General features: G+C 55.6%; 1 protein-coding gene across 1 annotated transcript; it reads left to right on the top strand.

Moving 5' to 3' along the window:
- The first annotated feature begins 9,872 nt into the window (after nucleotides 1-9,872).
- On the top strand, nucleotides 9,873-10,829 carry TMEM121 (transmembrane protein 121). Its single transcript, XM_065872950.1, has one exon. The coding sequence runs from the start codon at nucleotides 9,873-9,875 to the stop codon at nucleotides 10,827-10,829; it is 957 nt and encodes a 318-aa protein (XP_065729022.1).
- The last annotated feature ends 539 nt before the right edge of the window (nucleotides 10,830-11,368 follow it).

Here is an 11,368-nt window from a genome sequence, read left to right as displayed (position 1 = left end):
GGGCTTAGTTGCCTCGCGGCATGTGGGATCCTAGTTCCCTGACCAGGGATTGAACTCACGTCCCCTGCATTGTAAGGCGGATTCTTTACCACTGGATCACCAGGGAAGTCCCAATTCTTTATAGGTTTTAGAAAGTTTCCTTCCACTCTTATTTTCCTAGGAGCTGTTTTAGAATCATAACTATTAAGTGCTTTGTCTTTATTAATCAAGACAATCATATGATTTTCTCCTTTACTTTATTGTAATGAATTACATTATATTAACACATCAACACCCTTTCCCAAGTCAAACCATCCTTGCATTCCTGTGAGAAGTCCTATTTGATCATACTATAACTTTTAAATATACAGTTGGTTTTGGTTAGCTAAAATTTTATTTAGAACATTCATATCTATGCTTGAAGTGAAATAAGGTCTATAATTTTCTTTCTTTTCTTCATATGTTCCTTATTATGTTTTGGAATCAAGATTACATTGGTCTCATCACAGCCTTTGCCACCTATTTTCTGGAAGAACTTGTTAAGTTAGGAATTAACTGTTCCTTGAAACTTGAATTTTACAGAGCAAAAGTTTTTGATTTTGATGAAGTCCAGTTTATCAATTTATTGTTTATGGAGTGTGCTTTTGGTGTCATGTTTGTTTGTTTGTTTTTGACCGGCACCAGGTCCTGAAGATTTCCGTTTACATTACCTTCTAAAAGTTTTATAGTTTTACATTTAGGTGTATGATCCATTTTGAGTTAATTTTTGTATGAGATTTGAGGTTTAGGTTGAGGGTTTTTGTTTTTGTTTGCATACGGATGTCCGATTTAGTGAAAGTACTATCCCTTCTCTGTTGACTCACCTTCACACCTTAGTTAGAGCTAATTGGTCACATTCAACAAACAAGGAATAGAAAGGAACTTCCTCAACCTGATGAAAGGAATCTACCCAAACTCCACAGTTGACATAATACTTAATGGTGAAATATTGAAAGCTTTCCCCCAAGATCAGGAACAAGGCAAGGATGTTTACTCTTGTCTCTTCTGTTCAACATTATATTGGAGGTTCCAGCCAGGGCAATTAAGCAAGTAAAAAAAAAAAAAAAACGGCATCCAGGTTGGAAATGAAGAAGTAGAACTATATTTGCAGATGACAAGAACTTGTATATAGAAAATCCTGAGGAATCCACAAAAAAATATTAGGATTAATATATGAGTTCAGCAAGGCTGCAGGATACAAGATCAATATGCAAAAGGCCATTGTATTTCTATGCACTAGCAGTGAATAATCCAAAAATGAAGTTAAGGAAAACAATTTCACTTACAACAGCATCAAAAAGAATAGACTAGGAATAAATTTAACCAAATGTTGGGTAAAATTTGTCCTCTAAATACTACAAAACACAGGTGAAGGAAATTAAAGAAGGTCTAAATAAATGGAAAAGACATCTTACGTTTATCACCAAATTGATCTATAGATTCAATGCAGTCCCTATCAAAACCTCAGATGGCTTTTTTCAAAAGTGACGAACTGATCCTAAAATCACATGGAAATGCAAGGGATACAGAATAGCCAAAACAATCTCAAAAAAGAACAACATAGTTGGAGGATTCACACTTCTCAATCTCAAAACTTACCACAAGCTACAGTAATCAAGACAGTGTGCAGTTATACGGCAGAAACTAACACACCATTGTAAAGCAATTATACTCCAATAAAGATGTTAAAAAAAAAAAGAATCCGCCTGCCAATGCAGGGTACACGGGTTCGAGCCCTGGTCCAGGAAGATCCTACATGCCGCAGAGCAACTAAGCCTGTGTGCCACAACTACTGAGCCCGTGCTCTAGAGCCCACGAGCCACAACTACTGAAGCCCGCGTGCCTGGAGCCCGTGCTCCGCAACAAGAGAAGCCACCGCAATGAGAAGCCCACGCACCGCAACCAAGAGTAGCCCCCGCTCGCCGCAACTAGAGAAAGCCCGCGCACAGCAACAAAGACCCAACACAGCCAAAAAAAAAAAAAATAATAAGTAAATAAGTTTATATTAAAAAAATAATAAAGTAGCACACCCCACCCGAAGCATTCTTTATCACATTCATACCTCCTAAAATTATCTATAAAATTATTGTTTATTTGAAAAAAAAAAAAAAGACAGTGTGCGGGACTTCCCTGGTAGTCCAGTGGCTAGGACTCCATGCTCCCAATGCAGGGGGCCCGGGTTCAAACCCTGGTCAGGGAACTAGACCCCACATGCCACAACTAAGAGTTTGCATGCCGCAACTAAAGATCCTGTGTGCCGCAACTAAGACCCGGCACAGCCAAAATAAATAAATAAATATAAAAAAAGAAAAGACAGTGTGGTCCTGTAATAAGAGTAGACATATAGACCAATGGAACAGAATTGAGAATCCAGAAATAAACCCTTGCATTTGTGGTCAATTGATTTTTGAAAGGGTGCCAAGACAATTCAGTGGGAAAGGGAAGTCTTTTCAACAAACGGTACTGGGACAACTGGATATGCAAAAGAATGAAATTTTTATATGCAAAGGAAGTAAACTGGATCCTGTATTAGTTTCTTAGGGCTGCTGTAATAAATGACCACAAACTGGACGGCTTATAATAGAAATTTGTTCTCTCACAGTTCTGCGGGCTAGAGGTCTGAGATCAAGGTGCTGGCGGGGGTGGTTCCTTCTGGGCGCTCTGAGTGAGAATTTGCTCCTGCTTCCGGTGGTGGCCAGCAAGCCTTGGCATTCCTTGGTTTGCAGCTGCATCACTCCAAGGGCTGCCTCTGTCATCACATGATCTTCTTTCCTCTGTGTATGTGTCTGTGTCTTCAAATCTCTCTTTCCTTGTAAGGACACTAGTCATTGGATTTAGGGCCCACCCTACTCCAATATGACCTCAATTTAAGCTGATTACATCTGCGAAGACTCTATTTCCAAATAAGGTCCCACTCACAGGTACTGGGACTTCAGCATATCTTTTGGGGCACCATAATTTAACCCATAACAGATCCCTTTCTTACAGCATACATAAAATTTAACTAAAAATGGATCATAGACCTAAACGTAAAACCTAAACCTATAAAATTCTTAGAAGAAAACATGGGGGAAAATCTTTATGACTAGGGTTAGGCAAAACCTTCTTAGATATGATACCGAAAGCACCAGCAACAAATGATGAGATAGATAAACAACTTCATCAAAAGGTTTTTTTTTTTTTTTAATATTTATTTATTTACTTTGGCTGCGCTGGGTCTTAGTTGCGGTACGTGGGATCTTCGTTGCGGCATGTGTCATCAAAAGTTTTTAAGCTCCAGAGGACACCATCAAAAAAATTGAAAAGACAACCCACAGAATTGGAGAAAATATTTTCAAATGACATATCTGGTAAGAGACTTGTATCCAAAACATAAAAAGAATTCCTTCTTACAACTCAACAATAAAAGGACCATAACGCAATGGAAAAATGTGTAAAGAATTTGAACAGACATTTTCCGCATATAAATCCTGTATGTGTCTTGTTAGATTTATACGCAAGTATTTAATTTTGGGGGGAGCTAAAGTAAATGTTATTGCTTTAAAAATTTTGGTTTTCAGTTGTTTGCTTCCAGGAGAAGCAGGATTGAAGTCGTTTTGACCTTGTATCCTGCAACCTTGCTAACCTCACTTATTAGTACTCAGATTTTTTTTTTTTGGTAGAACTTTTGGGATTTTCTACATAGACTTTCATGCCATCTACGAATAGAGTGAGTCTTATTTCTCCCCTTCTATTCTGTATGTCATTTATTTAGTTTTCTTATTTTATTGCATTGGCTAGGACTGCCAGTACAATAGCGGATAGTAATGGATAGAGTGGACATCTTTGCCTTGTTTCTGATCTTAGGGCAAAACACCCAGTCCTTCATTATTAACTATCATGTTAGTTGTAGTTTGGTTTTGTCTCTTTTTTTCTTTCTTTTTAGATACGCTTTATTAAATCTAGTAAAATTTCTCCTATTTCTGGTTTGCTGAGAGTATTTATCATGGATGGATATTGAATTCTGTTAAATGCTTTCTGTGCATGAATTGATATGACCACACGGTTTCTTCTTTAGATCGTTAATATGGTGGATCACACTGATTTATGTTCACATGTTGAACCAGCCTTGTTTTCCTGAGATAACCTCCCTTTGGTTGTGGTATTCCTTTGTTTTTATTTTTTATGTTGCTTGCTTCTATCTGCTAATATTTTGTTGAGAATATTTGTGACATGATGGCGTTGGATTTTCTTTTCCCTTGTGGGTTGGATTTTCCTGGCTCTTCATATGCAGAGTCATTTTGGATTGTATTCTGCACATTCAAACGGTATGTTATGAATATCTGGTCTTGTTTAAATCCTATTGAGAATGGTGATATTTTTGTTTTAGCATGCAATCAACCCAGTTGGGTTCAGGCAGAAAATTCCAAATAGCCTTCTGTGGGTAGTGGTTTCAATGTCAGTACTGTTTTCAGAGGCTCTGCAGTGTTGTTTGAACCCGTCCCGTGCAGGCACTGCCCAGCGGCCAGTGTGGGACTCGTGCAGTGCTGTGCACTGTAGTTCAGTCCTCGGACTCAGGGGGACACTTGGGACTGGACCCGGGCACACGTGGCTTGGGGTGGAGCCCAAAAGTCATGAACAGCTTCGCGGGTTGCCTTCTGGAGCCCCTCCTCCGGCATGCCTCCGTTACTTTCGGGCTCCCTGGGGCTCCCCTTTCCAGTCCTCTGGCAGAAGTTGGGGGCTTTAGTCACCCCACCCTCCTGCACACTCCCCCTGACTGTGCCTGCCATCTTGGGAAAGAGAGAAGGGCCTGGCTCTCCCCGTCTGCTCGAGGCAACTGGGTCCCACCCCCTGGGACCACGTCTCCTCTGACTGGAGAGGAGAGTCTTCTCCCTAAAACTCTGATGCCTTGACTGCAGCCTGGGTGGAGGTAGAATTGCCCAGGTGCCCCGAAGCAGTAAACGGAACCCCCCCTCTCAATCTCTCTTCTCCCAGTCTCTCTTCTTTCCCTCCCTGAGCCAGAACTAGGGGGCCCCTCCTGGAGCTCTCTGTCCCTGCCATGTCCCCACGTCTGGCTTCTGGACCAGGCAGAGTCCAGCCTGGGGATATGGGGGAAGATCCAGAAACTCACCACCAGGTTGGTGGTGCTCCACGTTCTCGTCCTCCCCCGAGTCTCCTCAGGCTTCAGCGCCCTCAGTGCCTCATGCATTACCTTCTTTTTACAGCTGCGCTCAGCGAATGAGACAGGGTTTATCCCATCTCACCTCAAACGGAACCCAGGAGACATAAAAGAAAAAGACAACAGGGACTTCCCTGGCGATCCAGTGGTTAAGATTCGGCGCTCCCACTGCCAAGGGCCTAGGTTCAATCCCTGGTCAGAGAACTAAGATCCCACAAGCCGTGTGGCCCCCCCCCCCCCCGCCAAAAAATATATGTGTGTGTGTGTGTGTGTATATATATATGTGTGTGTGTGTGTGTATATATATGTGTGTGTATATATATATATATATATATATATAAATCCTTGGTCTCGATTGGGCAACTCTTACTGTCCTGCCACATTTGGTTTCTCTTTATTGAAGTGAGTGTGTGTGTAGAAATAAATGTACATTGTATTGTGGACCACTTAGGGTAAACTACAGGTGCCCTGACAATTCACCTGGTCACTTCATCACACGTGGCTCCAGAAGGACGGTCTCCTGGGCGCAGTCCTCACACAGAGACCCCCTCGGCAGTCCCTCAGCGCGCGTTTGCACCCCTGCCTCCCTCCCAATAGGACACTTGTGATGACAGTGGCCCACCTGATAACCTGGATGATCCCAGATCTCAAGGCCCTTAAGTTAACGACATCCTCCGGAGGGAGCCGGCCCACGTCCCAAGGGCTCTGGGCCTGGCGCTAGCCGGTGACACACAGATAAGGGGATTGAGACGCAAGAACTGGGTGCCGGGGTGGCGATGGGGTGTGTGGTGTTTGGAACACTGACCCAGGCAAGCAGGACGGGGGTTAAAGATCGGGCCTTCCCAGCAGCCCTTAGGTGAGGTGGGGAGGGCAGAGGGAGAGAGGAGATGGGCAGGGTGTCCTGGGGGCAGCCCCTCCCTGAGAGCGGAGGGTGGAGGGAGGGAGCAGGCCGTGTGGGCTGTGGTGTGGGCTCATGGGGCCCTGGAGGTGCTTCCGGCCCTCCTCTGCCTCCTGGGCCTGCTAGGGTGGTTGTGGCAGGTGGTTGCTGGTGGTGCCCGCTGGCCAGACGGAACCTGTGCTCCCTGGGCCTCCTCCCTCCATGCTGCAGGAAGTGGCCTTGCTACCCAGGCCCTTTGTCCCTGGAGGCCTCCTGGGGAAGGTATACCATCCCTGGGTCTGGGGCCCCTCCCTGGGCAGTGAGGCAGCTTTTGGGTCCTGACTACACTTCTTCCCGTGAGAGCAAGTGTGTGAGTGGCTATGGGGGCTGGTAACCCCCAGTCAGCCGTCCTGAGGGCTCAGCCCAAGAGCATCTCAGCACCTCACGTGTGCCTCTCATGGACGGCCCAGGGCGGCGGGCCTGCTACCCTCACTCCCTGCTGGCCCCGGTGCACCCCTGGCCGGCCCCCGGTGCTGGTGGAGGGCGGCAGATCCCGTCACCTGCACAGACTCAGCCACCTGTGTGGAACCAGGCACATGTGGGGCCTCGGTGCAAGCCGACCAGGTGCGAGGGATCCGGGGTGTCCCTTCACCCTCTGACCTGGTCTCCTCCTGTCAGAGGCAGCAGGCAGGCAGCCGGTGCGGTCCCCTCCTCCATCCTGGGGTGGGCATGGCTGGCATGTTGGGGGCAGTGCTCAGTGAGGACAGGGTGGGGACTCCGGTGGGGGGAAGGAAGCCCGAGCCTCCAAACCCTAGCGTGCTCCCTGGATGGCTGGAGAAGAGGATGAGGGCTGCCCAGTGGCCCTGCTCTGCGCCCTCAGATAAGAACCGGGAAGGCTGGAGAAACCCAGGATGCAGGGCTTCTCTGGGACGCGGCGCCGTGTCCCCAAACGAGGTCCCGGGGGGGCCACCTGCAGATAGTCGGCGGGCAGCCCGGCCCCCACGTCGGGGCTAGCTCCGCGGGTAAGGCACAGGGTCCCGCAGGCCGCCTGTCGCAGGCGATCGGGGTCACACTGGTGGGTGGCCCGGGTACGGGCTGCGGTGGAATTTCAGGGTGTGAGCGGAACTGAGGCGCCCGCGGGGCGATTCTCCGGCTGTTGGGTGAGGACGGTGGACAGGAGACTTCCCGGGCTTGCGCGTGGACCCTGGGGGCGTCAGGCTGCCCAGTGTCATAGGTCCCGGGGGCCGTTGCTGCGCAGTGCCGTCGCCCTGGCAACTGGCGCTGCGGAGGGGGCGGGGTCGCGGGGACCCCCATCGCCGTCAGGCGGGCGCAGGCGGCCGGGAGCGCGGGGCGGGGCCTCTGGCCGGGGGTGGGGCGCGCGCGCGGGCTGGGGGCGCAGCTGAGCGCGGAAGAGCGCGGCCTCGGCCCCGCGCACCTACGGGCTCCGCAGAGTCGGCCCGGGCACGGCGCAGCATCTGGCCGGCGGCGGGTAAGTGAGGGCAGGGCGCGCGGGCAGGGCGCGCGGGCTGGGGCTCCCGGTGAACCCCGACTCTCCGGCCGCAGGGGCGGCGGGATGCAGGGGCGGCGCTGCAGGGGTGAGGCCTGGCGGGGGAGCGGGCGGTGGGGTCAGAGGAGCGGAGACGCAGCTGCGGGAGCGGCCCAACCCCTTCACCGCCCTCTGTCCGATCGGGCTGGGGCCGGGGGAGGGCGGCCCTTTTCTCCCCCGCTGCCACCGCTTGTGGGCACTGAGGGACGGTTGGGGCTGGAGGGCGTGTGAGGCGCCGGGGAGGAGGCGGGCAGTGAAGGGCCCGGAGGCTCCGGAGTCTGTGAGGTCCGGGCAGTGGGGCGTGCAGGAGGCACCGGGCCGGGCCCGGGCCGGCCAGGGCAGCGGGGCCAGTCCCCAGGGAGAGGCCCGGCAGGGTGTGGGGGAGGGGTGGCCAGGCCCTGGCGCTGGCTGCCTGGGGCAGGGGCCGGGGCTCCCTCTGTGACGGGGTCTGTCCCGGCACCCTCAGCCCTCCGCGCATGTTTGATGAGTGAGTGAGCCGTGGTATGGGTGGGGAGGAAGGGGTTAGTGGTGCAGCGGCTGTTTGGCTAGTTGGCCAAGGGCTGGGATGAAGGAAATTCCCAGGCCGCTGCTGCAGCCACAGGAGGCCCAGGTGTGTGTGTGTGTGTGTGTGTGTGTGTGTGTGTGGCGGGGGGGCGGGGAGGGTGGGCTTCGTGGGTCAAGCGTGTCCACTCAGTGGCGGCGGACACAGGGTGTGTGTGTGAGGGGGGAGCAGCAGCTCACGGAAGTGTGGAGGCAGGGGCATAATAGGCCGATGACCCTCCCGAGGCACCTACTACTCGACGCGGCCGAGCTCAGAGTGGTTGGGGGCCCTGGATGTGGCGGCAGGGACTCCTGGGAGGTGGGTGCTGGGTGGGGCAGCACTGCAGTGAGGGCAGGGGTGGAGGTGCCGACTTGGAAGGGGACCTCCTTCCCCAGGCAGTGGGGGCTGCGGTATCACCAGGGGCAGGCTGGGCACTGGCTCCACAGTCACACGTGACATTAAATTTTATGTCCTTGTCTAGACAGGGCAGTAAACAGAGCCCTGGGGCCAGGGGTGCTGTGGGAGGGACAGGAGGGATGGGGAGACTGGCTGGGAGTGAGCCTGCAAGTGACTTTCGGGTGGGTGAGGGCGCAGGGCCTCCATCGTCCCCCAGGTGTGAACGGGCACAGGTGTGGGGACCCGCAGCCTGCGGCGGAACTCTGACCAGCACAGCCATGACAACCAGTGCCAGGGGTGTGAGAGGGGTGCAGGGGGCCGTGGAACCCAAAGCAGGCCCAGGTGGGCGTTAGCCGAGGGAGGGCTTCCTGAGATTGCCCCCAAGGGCAGGGGGGAGGGAGTGGCAGGGGGACCACCCCTTCATGGTGAGCAGGGCGGCGTGGGTGAGCTGGCGCCGGGGCTGGGGGAATGTACACGGCAGGAGACGCAGCCAGGGCAGTAGGGAGCCACGATGGGAGCAGGGCAGAGACTGGTCCACACGCCCTGTGAACGGTGGACCGGAGGGGAGACTGAGTCTGCCGAGGCAGGGAGGGAAGATGCAGGGGCTGCGAGGCAGGGGTTGGGAAACACGGAGAGGCTTTTGGGATGGAATCCGCAGGCCTGGATGACTCTCAGTCCTGGATCGGGAAACCTGTCCAGAGCTCCGGCTCCTCCGGCCTTCCCTGAGCGCGCAGAGCGGAGAGCGCGGGCCCGCCTCCCGCCCAGCGCGGCGCCGGGAGCGAGGACGCCCGAGCTCCCGCGGGAACGGCCACGGGACGGAAACCCGGGCCTGCGGTGCAGGCCGCCAGAGCCGGAGGGACGGCGGCGTGGGCCCAGCAGGGACAAACCTCCGGGTCCCCGGGGACGCGCGCGCGGCGGGGAGAAGCCACTTCCGTTCCATTTCCTCCCCGGCGGTGGCGGGAACGAGGTCTCGGGTCTCAGGTGGGGCTGCGGCGCCCCCTGGAGGCCCCGCTCTGGCTCGCGGCCCCCCGTGCGCACATCGGCGCGTGCGTGCGGCCGAGGCCTGGGGCCCCGAGTGGGGACAGCGCCCCTCGCGGGAAGCACGTCGCCGGGGTGGGAGAGGCCGCCCCCTCCGCATCCTGACTCTGTCTGCTCTGATCTCCTCAGATTCTGAGCTCGCCAGCCGGGAGCTGCGGCGCCCTCGGGGCGGCTGGACAGGCCCCGCGCCATGCCCGAGGGCTGAGCAGCGCCGCCGCCGCCGCCGCCGCCGCCGCCGGGCCTCGTCCCGCCTAGCGTGGGACTGCGCGCGCCCAGGTCGGGGCCCCGGCGGCCGACCATGGTGCTGCCGCCCCCGGACCGGCGCCACGTGTGCCTGACCACGCTGGTGATCATGGGCAGCATGGCGGTCATGGACGCGTACCTGGTGGAGCAGAACCAGGGCCCGCGCAAGATCGGCGTGTGCATCATCGTGTTGGTGGGCGACGTGTGCTTCCTGCTGGTGTTGCGCTACGTGGCCGTGTGGGTAGGCGCCGAGGTGCGCACGGCCAAGCGCGGCTACGCCATGATTCTCTGGTTCCTCTACATCTTCGTGCTGGAGATCAAGCTCTACTTCATCTTCCAGAACTACAAGGCGGCGCGGCGCGGCGCGGCCGACCCGCTGGCGCGCAAGGCGCTGACGCTGCTGCTGTCGGTGTGCGTGCCCGGCCTCTTCCTGCTGCTCGTGGCGCTAGACCGCATGGAGTACGTGCGCACCTTCCGGAAGCGCGAGGACCTGCGCGGCCGCCTCTTCTGGGTGGCGCTGGACCTGCTGGACCTGTTGGACATGCAGGCCAGCCTGTGGGAGCCGCCGCGCAGCGCGCTGCCGCTCTGGGCCGAGGGCCTCACCTTCTTCTACTGCTACATGCTGCTGCTGGTTCTGCCGTGCGTGGCGCTCAGCGAGGTCAGCATGCAGGGCGAGCACATCGCGCCGCAGCGCATGATGCTCTACCCGGTGCTCAGCCTCGCCACCGTCAACGTGGTGGCCGCGCTGGCGCGCGCCGCCAACATGGCGCTCTTCCGCGACAGCCGCGTCTCGGCCATCTTCGTGGGCAAGAACGTGGTGGCGCTCGCCACCAAGGCCTGCACCTTTCTGGAGTACCGCCGCCAGGTGCGCGACTTCCCACCACCCGCGCTGGCTCTGGAGCTGCAGCCCCCGGCCCCCCAGCGCAACTCGGTGCCGCCGCACGCGCCGCTGCACGGCCAGCCGGGCCGCCCCCACGGGCCCTCACCCACGCGAGACGCCCTGGACACGTGACAGGGGCCGCCCGAGGGCGCTGAGACGCGTGGCTGCAGGCGCACGGTTTGCATGGGACGGGGTGGGGGCGGGCTCCCGACGGGGCTAGGTGCTGAGAGTGCCCGAACCCGGGCGGGGGGGGGGGGGGGCGGGCGACCCCCGGCCGCTTCTTCATCTCAGGAATCCTTCGGACCACGGACCTCAGCCCCTGCTCGGCCGGTCCGCCCAGCGTGGGCGCCCGTGTGTACGGCCTGAGCCAGAGCGGGAAGGGTCCCACCTCCGCCTGCTGGGGGCCTGGGTGGGAAGGGAGGACAGAGTGGGCGGAGGTCTCTTCCCCTGGGGTCCCTGGGTGGGGGCCTCTGGCTCAGAGTTTGGGACTAAGGAGCCCTCTGTCGTTTTAAAGACTCTCGTTTACAGTTTTGTATGGAACGTGGCACTGCTCTGCCTGTTTGATGTGTCCAGTCTCTTGATAGCTGCGGAGGGGCGTCTGAGGGGCGGGGTGTGAGCGAGTGACGGTGGGCGGCTGGGCCGGTCCACTTCTGTCCTGTCCTGGTCTCTCT

This window comes from Phocoena phocoena, chromosome 2 (genome assembly GCF_963924675.1).
Source record: "Phocoena phocoena chromosome 2, mPhoPho1.1, whole genome shotgun sequence".
Classification (NCBI taxonomy): Eukaryota; Metazoa; Chordata; class Mammalia; order Artiodactyla; family Phocoenidae; genus Phocoena; species Phocoena phocoena.
Note: the sequence above shows the minus strand (reverse complement) of the source record. Positions and strands in the feature narration are given on the sequence as shown.

Bases quoted from the DNA above. Each gene is read 5' to 3' on its own strand.
- TMEM121 (XM_065872950.1), top strand. From the start codon at position 9,873: ATGGTGCTGCCGCCCCCGGACCGGCGCCACGTGTGCCTGACCACGCTG.